The following is a 20,826-nucleotide window of genomic DNA, read 5'->3' as shown; positions in this document are numbered from 1 at the left end:
TCACTGCAGACAGAGGAGAATAACAGAAAAGAATCAATGAAGCAAGACTCTACCTCCCTTTTCTTGCCATGCACCTTTATGGAAACATTTGTCTTCCAGGCATTTGAGGAAAATTATCTTCCCTGACTAACTTCCCTTGTTCTCTAGAAAGTGAGAGGAATGTGAGAAAGACAATGATTCATTTGAACAAAAGCTAGTTTGGGAAACTCATGAAACAAAAGTGGCTGTTATTTTCCCCCACTGTCTCTGTTCCTTTAGATTGTGAAGATGCTTATGTTTCTTGATGCCAAAACCCACAAAATTATAACCGGAAAAGCAGCCAGTTTCATAAATTCCTGCCATTTTAATTCTACTGACTTCATTTGACAAGATAAATTTTACCCTAGGAAATCAATGACCAATTTAAAGGAAGTTTCTCTTGGGAAGTAATCAACACAGAGAGCTCATCCCAAGCCGAGTTGTTTGCTTCCTGTGGTGGTGACTACTGCATGGCCACAGTGGTGACTTGTCATTTATTTAATTTTTGTTGGTTGGATGGGCCATGACCACAGACACCGCTTTCTCCTCATCAGCATATAAAAGCTTCTTGACCCCAAATCAATGTAATGCCCGTCCTCAGCTAAAATAAGGAGATATCAGACTCTAGAACATCTTCTCCAGAAAGTAAGCACATTACCTGCCATTAAACAGTGATTTCAGCATGTGACCTGCATGAGAAACCAGATCTGACAGCTTCTGCCCTAGTGTCCAAAGTACACAGGCAGTGGCTTTGTTTATGTGTTTGATTTTAATTAATGCACACACACGTTAAGGGGTAAATGTAGGCATGGTTACTCATAGACTAAGTAAATTCAATCAATATCTACTTGTAGATTTCATTTATTTCATTATGGCCTTTTACAACTTTTGCTCTTCCTCGCTACCAGATGGCCCCTGACTTTAGTAAATGACAACAGAAATATAATGACTAGGATCTCATGCTTCCCCGCCCCCTCCCTCCTTCCTTTTCCTGAAATGACTTGTCTGTTGCTGAAATTTGGTTTATAGTGTTTCTCAAAATAACTCCCATTCAAATTATGATTCATCACTTTCTGCATGTCACGTGACTTCTAGTGATTGATTTGCACTAAATACCATAGCAATTTCTTTGAAAGCGTTAGCCACCAAGATGAGATTCTGTACAGGTCAGTACCACAGTCTTCTGAATAAATGTTTCTCTTGGTCCAGTGGTGGCTTTTCTTCTTGATTAAATTTTTATTTGTTTATATTAATTACAGTTTGTTCACTTTGTATCCAGCTATAGCCCCCTTCCTCCCTCATCTCCTCCCATTCCCCTCTCCAAGTTCACTGATAGGGGAAGTCCTCCTCTCCTTCCATCTGACCATAGACTTTCAGGTCTCATCATCTCATCAGGACTGTCTACATTGTCCTCCTCTGTGGCCTCACAAGGCTGCTCCCCTCTTGGGGGATGAGGAGGTGTCAAAGAGCCAGCCACTGAGTTCATGTCAGAGAAAGTCCCTGTTCCCCTTACTAAAGAACCCACTTGGATACTGAGCTGCCATGGGCTACATCTGAGCAGGGATTCTAGGTTATCTCCATGAATGGTCCTTGATTGGAGTATCAGTCTCAGAAAAGACCCCTGTGCCCAGATATTTGGGCACAGTGGTGGGTTTTTAAAGAAAAATTCTTAGAATTTTGACCAAGAGTAAACCCAAATTTTAATTCTTCACTTATTTCCATTCATCTTTCATTTGTCCCTAACAAGGGGCTTTGCTCTATACTGAATGCATAGCACAGAAAGTATAGTATATGAAAAGAATGAAAAATTTCTTGTTTTCATTAATTTTTTAACAAAGTTTGTAAAGGTCATCTTTACTCTATTGACTCAGAAAAGCACTCAAAACTGTAAGTAGGTGCTTCCAAACCATATCCACATGCTGCTTTCATCAGTTTATGTTGATATTTTTTTTCTAAGTTGCATTCAGCTTCATGAGTGCTTTCAGTGAACAAGTAGCACAACACACACACACACACACACACACACACACACACACACATACACACACAAGTCTGGGCCAGGGGCATGGAGGTGTACTTTTTATAAGACTGAAGCTATACATTTAGCTCAACCTGAAAAACAAACAAAACAAAAACTGATTGATGGGAAGATCAAGGCATAGTAAGGTTGCTTACATGGGTTTCTTAAAGACAATTTAAACAGGCTGAACACATGGTAGGAAAACAGATTGAGTACATAGTTTTAAAGGTCTCAAGGCATGTTATTAACTCAGTTGCATGACTGGAAAAAAGTTTATTTTCTCAAGTCAAGAAGTGTTTTTAGGAAAGGCTACTCCCACAGCTAGGAATTCATAATACATTTTTCCATATTCCGGATAGCTTCTTCCAGAGATCCTCTGCCGGGACCCCTAGGTGCTTATTTGTAGAGTTCTGTTATGTCTTTCTTTGTGTATCTCCCTCACAAATATAATATATCCTTAGGCCTTCAGTATCATCACAACACTTACAAATGTCCAAACTGCTTCTCATAGGGGCATCTGCTATCATATCTATCTACTATCTATCTATCTATCTACCTATCATGCACAGTTTAAAACCACCTTCACTGGAGTATTGACACATTTTTTTTTCTCTTCTTCCTTCTTGTCTCTTTACCTGAGTAAGTGACAGTAAATTCTGCTCAAGTGGGCAAGCCCCACATTTGCATGCTACACAAGATCTTTTTTTGTGGGGGAGGAAAGAGTTGGGGAGGTGATTGTCTTTTTTTATTTAAATTCATTTTTTTTACAGTTTATTCTCTTTACATCCTGATTGTAGCTCCCTCCCTTGTCTCCTCCCAGTCCTATCCACTCTTCTTCTCTCCTACTCCTCTCCTCTCATCTTCAGAAAGAGGGAGCCCTCCTCCCATACCATCTGACCCCAGCCTATCAAGTCTCATCAGGACTACCTGGATTCTTATTGTTTGTGGCCTGGCAACCTCCCTGCCCCCCAAACCAGTGGGAAGTGGTCAACAGAATCCATGTCAAAGACAGCCCCTGATCTCCTTACTAGGAGACCCACCTGGTGACTGACCTGTCTATCCACTACATCTAAGCAGGGGGTCTAGGTCCTCCTCATGCATGCTCCTTGGTTGGCACATCAATTGCTGCAGACCCACATTGGCCTATATTTTTTTGGCTCTTTTGGTCTTCTTATGCAACTCCTGTCTGCTCTAGGTCTTTCTATCTCCCCACCTTTTTCTACGACTCCTTGTACTGTACCCAAAGTTTGGCTGTGAGTCTTGGCATCTGCTTCAATCCTATGCTGGGGTGGAGTTTTTCAGAAGACATTTATGGTTGGCTCCCATCCTGTTCTCTCTCTTCAATACCTTCCTAGAAAAGATCATCCTGAGTGAGGTAATCCAAAACCAGAAAGACAAGCGTGGAATATACTCGGTTATAAATGGATAGTAACCATATAATACAGGATAGTCATACTACAATCTACAAACCTAAAGAAGCTAAAAAACAAGGAGGACTCTAGGGAGGATGATTAATTCTCATTCAGAAGGGCAAATAGAATAGACACTAGATCACAACTAACCCAAAATCTGTTCCTATCTACTCTACTCTCAAACTCAGACACCCAATATATTCAGTTACCTCTGTCTGTCACTACTGTATATCCCTCACCCAAACAATGCAATAACTCATAATGTTTCCCACAAAGTAGATAGAGTTTTCTTTTAAAATTATAGTTCACAAAAATTTTGATTTGTTAATGCTCCCTTTAAAAATATTCTCTGATTTTAGATCATATCTACAAAAAGATTACCAATGTTCATGTTGGTTTTACAACTTTCATGATATGGACTGTTCTTTGGTCAATCTCAGATCCCTTGGCAGGAACACATGCAATAGTTAATTTGTCTAAAGTATCCATCTGAGTACTGAATACCATTCTAAACATTTAGCATGTATTCCTTATTTAATCTTTTTAACTGTGCAGTGAAAGTTATTTGGTTACCTCTGTTACCCATGAGACAATAAGAAGTTAAATTGCTCAAGGTCTGCCAAGAGTAAGGATACTCCAGATCAAAATGTGGTAGTTCCTGTAGCCTACAATCCTCTATGCACCATTTTAAAATACTGCCAACACATGCTGCAGAAGATGTGGAGAAGGGGGAACCCTCCTCCATTGCTGTTGGGAATGTAAACTTGTACAACCACTTTAGAAAGCAATCTGGCGCTTTCTACAACAATTAGGAGTAGTGCTTCCTCAAGATCCAGCTATAGCACTCCTAGGCATATATCCAAAATATGCTCAAGTACAAAACAAGACATTTGTGCAACCATGTTCACAGCAACTTTATTTGTAATAGCCAGAATCTGGAAACAATCCAGATACCCCTCAACTGAGGAATGGATACAGCAATTGTGGTACATTTATAGAATGGAATACTACTCAGCAATTAAAAACAAGGAAATCATGAAATTTGCAGGAAAATGATCATCCTGAGTGAGGCATCATAGAAGCAGAAAGATACACATGGTATATACTCACTTATAAGTGGATATTAGATATATAATATAAGATAAACATACTAAAATCTGTACACCTAAAGAAGCTAAGCAAGAAAAAGGATCCTGGGTAAGATGATCAATTCTCACTCAGAAAGGCAAATGGGATGGACATTGAAAAAGGAAGAAAACAGGGAACAGGACAGCAGCTTACCACAGAGTGCCTTTGAAAGACTCTACTGAGCAAGGTATCAAAGCAGATGCTGAGACCCTTAGCCAAACTTTGGGCAGAGTGCAGGGACTCTTATGAAAGAAGGGGGAGATAGAAAGACCAAGAGGGGTCAGGAGCTCCAGAAAAAGAGCAATAGAAAGAAAAATTCTGGGCACATGGGTCTTTTCTGAGACTGATATTCCAACCAAGTACCATGCATGGAGATAACCTAGAACCCCTACACAGATATAGTCCATGGCAGCTCAGTCTCCAGGTATTGTCCCTAGTAATGGGAACAGCAACTGTCTATGACATGAACTCAGTAGCTGGCTCTTTGCTCACCTTCCCCTGATGAGGGAGTAGCCTTACCAGGCCACAGAAGACAATGCAGCCAGTCTGATGAGACCTGATAGGCTAGATTCAGAGGGAAGGGGAGGAGGACCTCCCCTATCAGTGGAATTGGGAGGAACATGGGAGGAGATGAGAGCAGGGAAGATGGGGTTGGGAGGAATTGAAAGAGGGGACTACATCTGGGATACAAAGTGAATAAACTGTAATTAATAAAAAGTAAATAAATTAATTAAAAAAATAAAATACTGCTTTTTCAAACTGGCCTTCTAAATGTTTGAGCCACTAAATCATTAATATGCTAACTGAACTAAAGCCCTAAGTAAACTTCCCTTTAACTCATGAGTCAATGTCAATTTATTTCAGATTACATATCAAGCTAAACATCTTCCATACCTTGGCGGAGTTCAAAATTTTAAATTTATGCACTTATTTGAGATTAGGATACTTAAAGACACATGAAAATTCAGTTATACTTTACTAAAGTGTGCCTCATAAATTAATACTACAAAATTAGTTTCCTCAAGAAATGTGTCTCCAGATGAAAAATTATGGTGAACTGAGGTCAAAAAAGGGAAGACAGAGTCAAATATTCATATTGTGAACCACTAGAAAGATGGGAAACAGTGAGTAGATGCTGAAGATGCAAGTTGACGATAAAGAGACAATAACCCAGAGAAGAACCCGGAGGCAAAGGATACATTTTGTGAGTGCCCATGGAGCTTCCTTGGTCAAAGAATTGAGTTGAAATATCTGTTTGAGGCCACAGTTTACACATGTTGAAAATGATTTTAATATAACCAGAATGACTAAGAAAACATAGAGTAATAAAATTTTCCAAATCAATTTGATTTCTTTATGTAACAGCAAATAAGTTTTTCTCACACAGACCATTTATTAAACTGATAACACTACATTCTAGTCTGTAGGCTGTCGTTTTATTCAGACAACAGTGTCCTTTGCTTTACAGAGGTTTTTCAGTTTCATGAGGTCCCATTTATTGCTCTTAGAGCCTGTGCTGTTGGTGTTCTGTTCAGGAAGTTGTCTCCTGTGCCAATGAGTTTTAGGCACTTCCCCACTTTTTCTTCTAACCGATTTAGTGTATCTGGTTTTATGTTGAGGTCTTTGATCCACTTGGACTTTAGTTTTGTGAAACGTGATAAATATGGATCTATTTGCATTTTCCTGCATGTAGACATCCAGCTGGATGTCTACAGCACCATTTGTTGAAGATGCTGTCTTTCTTCCATTGAATGGTTTTGGCTTCTTTGTCAAAACCAAGTATTCATAGGTGGGTGAGTTTATTTCTGCGTCTTCTATTTAGTTCCATTGATCCTCCTTTTTGCTTCTATGCCAATACCATGCAGTTTTTTTTTTATTACTATTGCTCTGTAATACAGCTTGAGAAAGGGGAACAGGGATTACTTGTGACATGAACTCAATGGCTGGTTCTTTGACAACCCCTCCCTGCTCCAGGGAGGAGCAGCCTTGCTAGGCCACAGAGGAGGACATTGCAGCCAGTCCTGAAGATACCTGATAAGCTAGGGTCAGATGGAAGGGGAGGAGGATCTCCCCTATGAGTAGACTTGGAAAGGAGCAGGGAGGAGACAAGGGAAGGGAGGGAGGGTGGGATTGGGAGGGCATGAGGAAGGGGGTATGGCTAGGATACAAAGTAAATAACCTGTGATTAATATATATATTAATTTATATACATATATAAATTAATTTATAAATTATATAATTATATATATACATATCTATATATGTATATATATATATATATATATATATATTAGCTGGCTGCCTAATCAGCTCAACTGCCACCCAGGCTAAGACCCAGGGCTCTCAATTGGTCCACCCCCAAAGCTACATCATTTATGGATGGTAAATGTTTGAAAGGGCCAGTCACGGTGTTCCAAAGCTGTAGGATCTCTATGACACAGAGCAGCAACCTGATAACTGGGAGGAGTCTCAGTGAGGATCTAATATTGATGGTGTCTCAGAAGTCAGAGCTCTCAACCAATGACTTACTGCAGTGAAGTAAGGAGAGAGGAACATACCGTGAGACATGCTGTGACACAATACAGCTTCCACAATGAGATGTGTTTCATGCTTTGTTTTTGTTAGCATTGTTTGTATGTGCATGTGTTTCATGTTGGGTGGAGCTTGCAAACGTGAAGAGTGGATCTGAGGGGACAGGGAGATGAGTGGGACTGTGGTGCACCATGTGACCACACCCCCAAAATCAATAAAACACTTTTTAAAAAGACATGTACAGGAGGAGTATACAGTGAGAACTCACCAGAAATACAATTATAAAAACCCATGTGCAGGACCATGCTGTCATAACTTATTAAAAATATAACTCTATTCAGTTTATCTTTTCTATAATTTTTAATTTTTTTATAATTTTCAATTTTTGATTAAAATATAATTACACCATTTCTCCCTTTCCACTTCCTCCTAGGAAATGTTACCCCTGCTTACTTCCTCTCAGTTTCATGGCTTCTTTTTCTCTGATTATCATTACTAAATATGTACAAATATATTCATAAATATATATTCATATAATCATGAATGAAGAAATACAACCAGCTAAGTCTATTTAGTGTTGGTTGATGTATATGATTTCAGGACAGATCATTTGACATTGCATATCCAATTATGGCATTCATCCTAGGGAAGACAAATTTTCCCTCTCTCAGCAACCATTAGTTGTCTATAGTTTATATATTTATATATATATGTATAAATACACACACATTTATATATATATACACATTATATTAATGAGATTTTCTCTTTTATGTCTGTTGGTGTTTTCATTGCTCAAGTCTTGCTTAGGCAGCCATGTCAATGATGTTAACAAAGGATGTAGCTTCCTTATTCTTTCTAGAAAATACCATCTCACAGGTGACTTTCTGGTCGTCTAGCTCTTACAATCTGTTCACAATATTCTCATGATGTTTCCTGGGCCCTAGGTGCAGGAATTTTATTATAGATGTATCCACTGGAACTGGGTACTCCATAATCAGGTGGGGTTTGTTTTGTTTGGTTTTGTTTTTCATTTGAATCAAGTTGTAGTCTTCTGTAGTGGTCTCCTTATGCTACCAAAAGAAGCTTTCTTGATGAGGAGTGAAGGCTGTGTTTATCTGTGCCTATATGGATTGGTGTTTTGAAAGCAGTAATTAAGCTGGTCTACTAAGGCAGCACTAGTAAGTTCTACAGTAAAATCTATAACCTTATTAGCTTTGGGTATTGGTTGGGTTTATGGTACCAGGCATGATTTTTCTTCTGTTGAGTAAGGTTTGCATTGATTAGAGAGCTGCTGGTTTACCAACAAGATATGCGCATTTAGGGACACCTTACCATGCTAATCATTGTGATTCATAAATATCAGCGAGATGGGACAATTGATTGCTTCTCTCCCATTGGTATTTTGCATACTACTTCTGACATTATGAAAACTAGTCCCAGGGAAGAGGCTTTTGGGTCATATTCAGGTCTATGTTCTTAATACTGAAGTCAAACTACATGATAGCTTTGTAATAGGAACTTACCCTCAACCTCTAAGAGGTAGCTCAAGAAAACAATAATATCTTGTACTGTTTTGAAAGGCTCTTTGACTCCCTGACCTCCATTTCAAAATGTGGGTTCTCATGCCTGGTGCTGGGCTTTTGTTAGATGTGGTATAACTTTATTTATGCTATCAGTGTGTGGGTACACAAACACTCATGTGTATTTTATGCTAATTTAGTTAATATAAATAATATGATTCCTTAAGGCTGCTGAAACAATCTTAATATTATTTTTATCCTTCTCCCTCTTCTGGTATATTCTTCATGTCCTTCTGTATGCCCTCCCTCCTCATTTTTCACTTTTAAAAAATTATCACATTTGTTGCTATAGAAAATATATGGATAAATATTATAATTTATATTATTCTCATCTTTTGAAGTTTATAGAGGTAAAGACAGAACTTGCTAAGTCAACTGTAAAATGCTGGAAGTTTAAAGCATTCAATTTCAGTCTAAGACTCATAGGATTCAAAATATTAAAATGAAGGCTATTCATGAGTTTCATTTTTTTCAGTCTGTGACCCTTTCTTTTTTCTATCAATTTCTTAGCTATGCATGGCACATAAAACCTGGAAATAATCTTTCAGCAGGCAATGTATAAATGCACTCTTTAACTTTTCAAACTTTGTGGCTATGAGATTTTTGAACTTACTTTAACATTTTAAATCACAATGTAAATATTACATACATGTGGCAAAAGTAGAATGCTTAAAATTTTAAAGGGCTTGGAATAAAGAATAACAGTCTGTTTTAGTTTTTCTCACCAGAGTTCAACACATTTAAGTTTAATTTTAGGGCATTAGATTGGTTAAATCAGAAGTTTAAATAAAAACATTTATTTTCTCCAAAAACTCAATCATAGGCATTATTTAATGAGTCCCTGCTCTGTTAACTGTAAATTAATATAGCATTTCTTGCTTGAGTTTCTTTTTAAAAAATAAATCTACATAGTATGCTTTTATGACAAGGCAGGTATTGATCAAAATCAGACTACTTGCATCTTTAAGACACAGTTTTTTTTCATCTTCATTTCAAAAATAATTTATAATTTTATTTTTTTAAAGATGAAGACAATCACCCTCCTATACTCTATCTACTCTCAAAATTACATGTCTTAACAATAGAACCTTTATCTTTTTCTGCTCTTTAGATAAATTTTGTGTTTCCATAATCAGAGAGCAGTTAGCGTACCACTCAAACAATTTGACTATAACCTGATTAATTGTAGGTTAAATGTGAATGTTTACAATGTTACGATCTTATTTATGTTCTTTCCTGGAAGCTAAGTGATGGAATTAGACATACGTTTTTCCTCTCTAAATCTAGTACCATAATATCCGAGCCAGACAATGGAATTTCCTTTAATATGTATCAGGAAGCCAGATGGGATGGTTCACACCCTTAATCTCAGCACTGGGGAGAAAGAAGCATGGGAATCTCTATGAATTCAAGTCTAGCCTAATGTACATAGTGAATTTCAGGTCAGACTGAGCTACATACTGAGACATAGTCTCAAAATATTAAAAATTAAGTGATGCTGTTCACATATTCATATATTGCTTAGAAAGTCTCAATATCATGTTGGAGAGTTAGCTCAGCAGTTAAAGATACATAGTACTCTTAAAGAGGACACAGGCTCAGCTTTCAACACCCAATATTGCCTCACAACCATCTTTAACTCCAGTTCTCCGGGATCCAATATCTTGTCTGGCCTCTGTGGATACAGCACATGTGGTGCACATGTAGTAGACATGCAGGCAAATTCACAAACACGTAAAGTAGAAGTATCTTCTTTTAAAGTCTAAATCTATCTGAAAATCAAATACATTCAGCACTTAAAAATAGTTTAACTGGTATTAAAAATCTTCAAATGGAGCGTGATGGGAACATGATGTTTCCATGTATATGTATGTGTGTGTATTACATATGGATAGATAGATAGATAGATAGATAGATAGACAGACAGACAGATAGATAAGTAGGTAGGTAGATAGATAGGTAGATTAGACAGATAGGCAGATGATAGATAGATGATATAGATAGATAGCTCACAGAGATTCCCTAATATGTATATATATATATATATATATATATATAGAGAGAGAGAGAGAGAGAGAGAGAAAGACAGACAGAGAGAGAGACTGACAGACAGATGAAGAAAGAGAGTATGTGTTTTACTGGTCTCACATCTGCTTCTGTTGAGTTTATAACTTGAACACTGAAATATATCCTCTAGTGATTTCTTAAAACGAGGAAATCATGAAATTTGCAGGCAAATGGAGGGACCTAGAAACGAGCATCCTGAGTGAGGTATCCCAAAAAGAGAAAGACACACATGGTATATACTCACTTATATAGACCTATAAGATATGATAAACATAAAGAAATCTATACACCTAAAGAAGATAAACAAGAAAGAGGATGCAGGGTACGATGATCAATCCTCACTTAGAAAGACAAATGGGATGGACATTGGATGTAGGAGCAAACAAGTAACAGGACAGGAGCCTACCACAGAGGGCCTCTGAAAGACTCTACCTAGCAGTGTATCAAAGCAGATATTAAGACTTATAACCAAACTCTGGCAGAATGCAGGGAATCAAAATAAAAGGGGGGAGGGGGAGAAAATACGACCTGGAGAGGACAGGAGTTCCACAAGGAGCAAATATATTTGGGCATAGGGGTCTTTTATGAGACTGTTTCTCCAAACAAGGACCATGTATGCATGCAACCTAGAGCCTCTGCTCAGATGTAGCCCTTGGTAGCTCAGTATCCAAGTGGGTACCCTAATAAGGGGAACAGGGACTGTTTCTGACATGAACTCAAAAGCGGGCTCTTTGAACTCCTCTCTTGTCCCCCCTCCCCCCCTGCAGCCCCCAGGGAGGAGCAGCCCTGCTAGGCCACAGAGGAGGGCTTTGCAGCCAGTCCTGAAGACACCTGATAAACCAGTATCAGATGAATGGGGAGGAGGTTCTCACCTATTGGTGTACTTGGAAAGGGGCAGGGAGCAGATGAGGGTGGGAGGGTGGGATTGGGAGGGAAAGAGGGAGAGGGATACAGCAGGGATACAAAGTTAACAAACTGTAACTATAATTAAAAAAAATAAAAATTAAAAAAATGTATGTCCAGAAGAAAGAAAGAAAGAAAGAAAGAAAGAAAGAAAGAAAGAAAGAAAGAAAGAAAGAAAGAAAGAAAGAAAGAAAACTCTGCAGCAAATAAGCACATCAGAAAAGATCCTACATCATCTTTGGATTTTTCTTCTTCAGTACAAGAGCATAGGGGCTTATTGCATTCCAGTGTCCAGTATAATGCTAAAAAGCTCAATTCCTACTTGTAAGTAGCTTAAGTGCCTTCAAAAATTTCAACTTCAGGGGCAGCCTCTAACATGAACTTGGTTGCCTGCTCTTTGATCAGTTCGCCTTGGTGGGACGACCTAGCCAGCCCACAGAGGAAGAGGATCCAGGCAGTTCACTTTGTCCTTAACTATCCTATATTACGTCTCACCGAAACATTGTTACGGTCGGTCACTTCTCTACATAATTTGAACAATTTCCCCTACTCTTTTTGTGTCACATCCTATTCTAGAAACCTTATTTAAACACTGGAATCAATACTTTATATCTCACCCTCTTTTTTACAATGCAATCATTTTTCAGTTTAGGAAAAATATTTTTTATCTTCTATCTGTGGTTATAAAATGTAATCATATTTTTTCATTTCCAAATGGATTTTTTACTGTTTTTCTCTCACTATCCAAATGCACAATACAAAAGTGTCTAAACAGAGAAAGGGTCTTTTCTACTCTCTGGATTCTCTTTTATAACAATACTGTCTTAATCTAATTGCTGTAATTGCAACTTTTAAGCTACCTGCATTATCCACTAACTCACTTTTAAGCAATTAAACAAATTGAATATTTACATTTATTTACATTTACATTGAATATTTACAGGGCATTTTTCCCCTGTGAATAACAGGCAAGTAGACTGTATCATTAAGTGGTAGGAGCCTTTGCTGAGTATCCAAAGCTCCATTATCCACTTTACTTTTTTCAAGGTACCGAAGACATAGTTTTGAAGATGCGTTGTACTGTTTTTGGAGCCCTACATCTAAGGAAGAAAATGGGATCAATTGCTCTTAACATGCTTTCAGTAGCGCCCATGCTTTCAGGTCACTAGACCACTCCAAATGCTCTCTCCACACTTTTCTGAGCCCGTATTTCACATCTTCAAGGTAACGCCTCTCCTTCTTCAGTCACCGCCTCTTCTACACGAACTGAAACATCTTAGCCTGGATCTTTCAGGACCACTCTTCATCACCCGCCTTTGAGAAATTCATTGAAACTTCTCTACAAGTAGCTCTTTGCATTCTTTTCCTTGTCTTTTGGATTTAAAGCCTACTTTTATTGCTATGCTTCTCCACTGTAATTTCATTGAAATCAGAAAATAGAGGAGATAAAAGCAGACATTATTCTGTCATTTTAAGCCAGAATCATTTTTCATCTTTCAGGAAAAAAAAAAACCCACATATATTGTTCTGCAGTTTAATTGGAGAGGGGGATTCTTTCATTCCAATCTGTGTATATTGCAAATTTTCATGGTCTCATCTATTTACTTATAAATGTTTCTGTGTGGCATCATTAAACATCGCTTCCACATATCATATAGTCATATCATCTACTCAACTAGGTCACTCAAATTACATAAATATATCTCTAGTTCAATTTGACACTTTTGCACATATATTTTCATGTGCTTATAACAAATTGAACTTCCTTATTCCAAATTGGCTTAACACAAGATAGGTGACAGACAGACAGACAGACAGATAGATAGATGGCATGGAGTCTCATGAATCACTAGGTCAGTCTTGATAAACTGGGTTTCTGGAATCCGTAAAATAATTCAGAGAAATCTATAAAATGTACAAAGATGACATCACGTAAATTTCTTTCAAAGAAATGGAAAATTATTTCAATTCAAGTATCCTGAAATACTGGGGACTATAGAATGTGTAGTTACTGTTTTAATAACAGAGTAAAATATGGTCCCATTTATCATCTTCCTAACTATGCAGCTTGGTATCCTGCCAATTACAAATTATTCCTATGAGGAACATATATAGAGAAATATGAGCCAAAACAAGCTCCAAGCTAGATTGCTTTGTTCATGATTTGCCTTGAGCATTTCTTCTTTTCACCCAAACATACAGACACCAGCAGTAATGACATTTATCAGTTTTTACACTGGCAAATGAAGGTAAAGAAACATGAAATAAGACCCAGAAAAAAAATAGAGAAATAGTAGAATGAATGGACAGGAATGTTATTTCTTTGTTGAGACCAAAGACAAGCATTTACAGGTATACTGTTTTTAAAAATGTGTAAGGTAAATTACTTCTAAGTTCTGCTATTTTAAAATCTACAAATGTTGTTTTCCCTTTGGTTTTAGCTCTGGCATTTAGGAAACTTTAGCTATGCTGAAGATCTATTCTCAGTCAAAATTACTTCATATATGTATAAAATAATAATAAATATATATGTATATATATACATATATTTTTATGAAAATCATGTTGTTCATTATATGTTGGGTTCTTGAAACTTTCATTAAATGTTCTCTTGGAGTCTGCGGATCTGACATTTTAAGGTTTTATTCTTTGCATTTTCATGGCTGCTCAACCAAGCCCTTTTATCTGTATATTGGGCTCTCATAATTCTATACCTTTCAGGCACTCTGTGATTGAACTTTTGTTGTTACGTTATATAAAGATACATATTTTTATTTTTTTTACTTTTATTAATTACACTTTATTCACTTCGTATTCCTCCATAAACCCCTTTCTTCCTAATCCCACATTCCCTCCCCTTCTTCATGCATGCCCCTCCCCAAGTCCATTGATAGGGGAGGTCCCCCTCTCCTTCCTTCTGATCTTAGTCTATCAGATCTCATCAGGAGTAGCTGCATTGTCATCTTCTGTGGCCTGGTAAGGCTGCTCCCCCCTCAGGGGAAGTGGTCAAAGAGCAGGCCAATCAGTTTATGTCAGAGGCAGTCCCTCTTTCCATTACTATGTAACCCACTTGGACACTAAACTGCCATGGGCTACATCTATGCAGGGGTTCTAGGTTATCTCCATGCATGATACTTGGTTAGAGTATGAATCTCTGGAAAGACCCCTTGTTCAAGTTTTTTGGTTCTGTTGCTATCCTTGTGGGGTTCCTGTCCTCTACAGATCTTACTATTTCCCACTTCTTACATAAGATTCCATGCACTCTGCCAAACAGTTGGCCTTAAGTCTTAGCATCTGCATTGATAGTCTGCAGGGCAGAGCCTTTCAGAGGCCCTCTGTGGCAGGTTCCTAACTTGTTTCCTGTTTTCTTCTTCTTCTGATGTCCATCTTCTTTGCCTTTCGGGATGGGGATTGAACATTTTAGTCAGGGTCCTCCCTCTTGATTAGTTTCTTTAGATGTACAGATTTGGTAGGTTTATCCTATATTATATGTCTATATGAGTGAGTATATGCCGTGTATGTCTTTCTGCTTCTGGGAAAGCTCACTCAGGATGATCCTTTTCAGTTCCCACCATTTACCTGCAAATTTCATTATTTTCTTATTTTTCATTGCTGAGTAATATTCCATGGTGTAGATGTACCACAATTTCTATCCAAAAGAGGCTCAAGTACAAAAGAAGGACATTTGCTCAACTGTGTTTGTAGCAGCTTTATTTGTAATAGCCAGAAGCTGGAAACAGCTCAAATGTCACTCAACTGAAGAATGGATGCAGAAATAAAGATATATTTAAATGGACATTTTCATAAACAAACTAAAAATCAGCTTTCAGAGTTTGGTCTAGTTTGTATAGAACATAAGAAAAAGGGAAAGATGTGGATGGCTGATAATCAAACATACAAGACTCCGAACATACAAGACATCAGAGTGATGTATCTGACTCTTTTGCCTGATCGTGGGACTTTTCCCTTCTATTGGACTGACTTTTTCAGCCTGGATATGAGGACATTTGCCTTGCCTTATTGTGTCCTGTTTTCTTGTGTTGTTTGATTGTTTTCTCTTGGAAGCCTTCCCTTTTCTGAAGGGAAACAGAAAGAGGGAAGGTGAAGGTAGCTGAGAAGAGTGGGGGGACGAAAGAACTATGGTTAGGCTGTGTTGTATGAGAGAATATACTTTTAATAAAAAGAATATTTTTAATTATACTTTACATTTAGAGCACTGAAATAACAAGCCACTGCTCCTGGTAGGTGCTAAATGCATTGCAACCAACATGGCATTCATTTACTCAGAATATGTGACATTTATGTTGTGGATTTACTTTGATTTATATCTCTCCCTTTGCTTTCTTCTGAGTTTGTGTATTGGACTCATTGGCTGTGTTCAACCAACACATTTATGTTATTCTAATTTCAGCATGTGGCAAATTGATGAAAATCACAGGCCCCATCACAGTCAAGACATCTGGAACGCGATTTGGTGCTTGGATGACCGATCCGTTAGCATCTGAAAAGAATAACAGAGTATGTTGCTTCTACAAATGCTTTGGCTTATACTTAGGTTTCATTCATACTATTTACTCCCAGGTTATTCTTTTTTTTTTCATGATATAGGTTCTGATGTAAAGGGTATTATTTCAGGATTTTTTCCAACTAGCTATTGATATATCTCAGGCTGGAGCAAACCTATTTTAGTAATATGTTCCTCTTAAACTTCTTCAGTGCAGTCTAGCCAAATTGCCATTGAATTTCATCTTATTTTGCTCTTGAAATGTAAATCCCAAGCACATAAAAATTTCTGAATATTCATAAGAAATATAATCTTTAGAATACTAAAAAATCCTAAGCACTGAGTAGTGAACAAGTTAATTATATAAACAAATATATTGTTAGGGACAATTGTAAAAGAATTGCAACTGAAACTAGTTATGGTATTTTTTTCAGGTTAACAATACCTTTATTAGGTAATTAAACATAGTAAGAATTGTCTATAATTCTAATTATCATTGAATTAAAATTCTCAATAGTCCTATACAAATGATACTTGTAATTAAATTAATGCAATGGTTTCCCTAAACCTACAGGATAGTCCAATGAGTAACTATTGCTAGAAGGTTCTGTGGCAACTACAAAGTTGAGCATGTTAAATTAAATAGAAATATTTTAACGGCAAGGGAGAGGCTAACACTAAAGCCTTACAGTTGTCATTGGTCATGTTGTTACATCAGAAGAATTGCTTTGCAATAACATGTGCTGGGGCTGTACAGAAATAGGCACAGAATAGAAAGAAAATATAGAAAAAATAAAATTCAGCTGTTTTCCCCTACAAACAACCTTTTCTAAAAATTTGAAAATATCTGTGTATGATTCCATGTTCACACATGTACGGCGGTCAGAAGACCCTGACATTCTTGATTTCTACTATTCAGTTCCTGGGAATATAACTCAGCTTGTCAGTATTGGTAGACAGCATCTTTACCTACTGAGCCATTTTGAGGCCCTCTGTACAATATCTTCTCAGGGGCCTGAAATGCGATCACATTTCAATGGGTTATCAGTAAGAATGTTTGACATCCAAAACTTGAAACTTTGACTGTTACTACCATTATTTTGGAATTTTTGTAAAAGTACAGAATTTAATAATTTGATTTGTTTCTCTCTCTCTTTCTCCCCCCTCCCTTATTTTCAGGTCTGGTATATGGATAGTTACACTAACAACAAAATAGTTCGTGAATACAAGTCCATTGCAGACTTTGTCAGTGGAGCTGAATCAAGGACATACAACCTCCCTTTCAAGTGGGCAGGAACCAACCATGTTGTCTACAATGGCTCACTCTATTTTAACAAGTATCAAAGTAATATCATCATCAAGTACAGCTTTGATTTAGGGAGAGTGCTAGCCCAAAGAAGCCTGGAGTATGCTGGTTTTCACAATGTGTATCCCTACACATGGGGTGGATTCTCTGACATTGACCTAATGGCTGATGAAATTGGGCTGTGGGCTGTGTATGCAACCAACCAGAATGCAGGCAATATCGTTATCAGCCAGCTTAATCAAGATACCTTGGAGGTGATGAAGAGCTGGAGCACTGGCTATCCCAAGAGAAGTGCAGGAGAATCGTTCATGATCTGTGGGACTCTGTATGTCACCAACTCCCACTTAACTGGAGCCAAAGTGTATTATTCCTATTCCACAAAAACGTCCACATATGAGTACACAGACATACCCTTTCATAACCAATACTTTCACATATCCATGCTTGACTACAACGCAAGAGATAGAGCTCTTTATGCCTGGAACAACGGCCACCAGGTCCTATTCAATGTCACCCTGTTCCACATCATTAAGACTGAAGATGACACATAGGCAAACGTCATTTCCTTTCATCTATGTACCCTGCCATATACGGTAATGTCTAGAGGCCCCTGTTTGTGTTTGTTTGTTTGTTTGTTTTCCTTGATTGACTTGTCATCATTTCTCCAAAGCAAAGAATTTTATTGTATATTTGGAGTTTCAAAAAGTTTGTCTAAGTTAATGTGTTGAAGACACATCTTAATGCCTACATTTATAGGGCCTATCATGCCCTTGCCATGCAAAGTACTAAAAAGAGTTTAAGTGTCTAGAGTCATAGTTTTGCAAAAGATTAATGATATGCCTTGTATTAGAATCAGACTAATGGTGGTCTTAAATGCATGAATGTCGTCTCTTTTTAACTGTCAGTTTTTTTACTGTCTCTTGCTCTACATCAGGAAATATTTTCGTAGGAATTAAGGTAAAAGGAAAGCACTTCCCCCCCCATTTATTTCTACAAAAAGATTTAAAAATTTTATTTATATGGAAAATAATACTGATCATGTTGCTGTTACCACATTCTCTGATGCGGTGCTGTGCAGTCATTTCTAAATCTCTTGCTGACATTTTCTTGGCGATTCATTTTTCTATCATTGTAACCATCATCGTACAATTGTATTCCTTCAATTCTGTGAAAGTAATATTTTTTATAAAGCGAACTAAAATTTAATCTCAGTGATTATTCAAGTCAGTTTTGCAAGTGTGGCTGAGAAAGATCTTCTTGGCTTACCCCTTCACATAAGCACTATAAACTTAAAAAAATATCAAAACAGGTATCCTATATCTAATCTTTGTTTTATCCCAAGTTTATTCAGCCGTTGTATCTGAATTTAATATAGTGATGCCCTGTTTCCTAGAAGTATCCCACATAAATTTTTTGTACAATATGTAGGTGTGTTATAAAGATTGGATTTGATTTATTTATTCTTTTATTATTAGAAGCATTATTGAAATATATATATATAAATTAGTATTTTAACATATTTTACATACAACTTTCAATAATGTCATTACTTATATAATATAAAGCACATGGAGATTGTTAAGGAAAGAACATTTATGTGATATTTTCTATATTAAAATTTTGAACCCTGCAGAGATATTGGCTTGTACAAAAGAAAATGATGAAAAGAACTGGGAGCTGTCTTTGGTTTCAAATGTATGAATAACCAAATCAGGAAATGAAATGAGAATGCAATCCCCTTGATGCCTTGCCTCACTGTACGTGCAAAATTAAAGAAACTAAAAATAAAATTTTGAAACATTTAGGTCACTAATGACACAGAACACATAATTTAAAAATACTGAACATGTCAATGAGTTTAGGAGTCATATTCCTATGTTAAAAAGAACTCTCCTAAGGCAGCTTTGTGGACACAAAGAGGGGTGTGTTCTAAATTTAAAATGTATGTATGTATTCCAAAATAAATAATATATAACTTAAATTATAAATTTTGTTTCGTACATATACAATACCATATTGAAAAACAAGCATATGGTAATAACGCAGACACAGCACTCTATAAAAATACTGATATTTAGAAATTCTGCAAGTGAAAAGTCATTTTCTGGTATTATCCCATCGAAATTGGAAACTGATTACTTTAATCTTGAAACTCAAGGTTGAATGAGTATCTTTTTATTATTTTATTTTTTTTGGCCAACGAAAGTTAAGCATGATCTAATGGGAACCCCTGCATCTTTTTGTAATGGTATCGCCTCTTCCCAAAAGTTCACATAAATTTCAGTCTACAATAGTTGGAAAATTTAGGAGATTCATTTGTCATACTACATACATCACAAAAGCAAGCAGTTCATACTTTGTACAGCAATTTGTATAAGGTTAAAAAAATCATATCATTTTCAGAAACCAATAAATTTTTAGGAATACAGACTCTAATAGAAACACTTTTTGTCCTTAAGACATGTTATGTGGAATCACACACATTCATAATATGGATGATCATGGCTTATTTGTGAGGTGTGCATCTTGTACAGAGCCTTGTTGTTTTCTATGTATGGTTTCATTACCCTAGCCAATTTATAGTGTATGTGCCGCTAGAGCAAGCTAAGATTATATTGTCACTAGAAGTGGGGTAACATGAGCTTAAAAATATGACTTGCATTAAACATTTACAGTTTATGAGCATTTTCTGAATAAATTATGTTCAGTTTTGTGCCTGAAATAAATAAGAACTTAATCACTGTTTCCTTTTTAATCTTCAGCAAATAAAGTAATTTTATGAGGAAAATAATGAGTATTTTAAAATCATCCATAGAATCTAAGCAGTGCAGAAGTCTAAACTTCGAAAACCTTCATCCGAAATCAACTATGTAACTGGTATTTTCTAAATTAATCAGATCATTAAAGTACTTCCATATAATTCAAATAATATGTCTGTGGCTGGGTTGTGTTGGTGTGTTATTTGTATTTATGGAACTTGAATCACAAGGCTTATTACTTGTATCTAAATTTATATCTACACATTCAGAAAATGGCTAATCTTCTAATACATTAACACTGTCTAGAAATAAAAGAGAAAAAAATCACAGATGCAGTTTATGCAGAGAAAATGAATGATTAGTCATGTTTTATCACAAATCCAGAAGCCAAATTGCTATCTCCACTGTAGTCTCATTTGTTTGTAACTGACAGCATTCGTGGTGAGGAAGACTTCAGAAAACATTAACTTCTTATTGATATTCACCCTTAATTAAAAAGAATCACAACCATGTCTTCATGTCCGAAAGTCTATGCCAAATTTCTGAGTAGTACTTTTATGGAGTGATTACTCCTGAAATATAACCATATGAAAT

At 36.7% G+C, this 20,826-nt stretch overlaps 1 protein-coding gene across 3 annotated transcripts in view; it reads left to right on the top strand.

Annotated features, from left to right (window-relative positions):
• Olfm3 (olfactomedin 3) overlaps positions 1-20,412 on the top strand; it is a 228,194-nt gene extending 207,782 nt beyond the window's left edge. For all 3 annotated transcript variants that reach the window (XM_060392847.1, XM_060392848.1, XM_060392846.1), the window contains exons 5-6: positions 16,075-16,181; positions 17,347-20,412. In XM_060392847.1, coding sequence (XP_060248830.1) covers positions 16,075-16,181; positions 17,347-18,024 — 785 coding nt within the window. In that variant the 3' untranslated portion in view covers positions 18,025-20,412. The remainder of the gene's footprint in view (positions 1-16,074; positions 16,182-17,346) is intronic.
• The last annotated feature ends 414 nt before the right edge of the window (positions 20,413-20,826 follow it).

The sequence above is a fragment of the Meriones unguiculatus genome, chromosome 10 (genome assembly GCF_030254825.1).
Source record: "Meriones unguiculatus strain TT.TT164.6M chromosome 10, Bangor_MerUng_6.1, whole genome shotgun sequence".
NCBI lineage: Eukaryota > Metazoa > Chordata > Mammalia > Rodentia > Muridae > Meriones > Meriones unguiculatus.
Note: the sequence above shows the minus strand (reverse complement) of the source record. Positions and strands in the feature narration are given on the sequence as shown.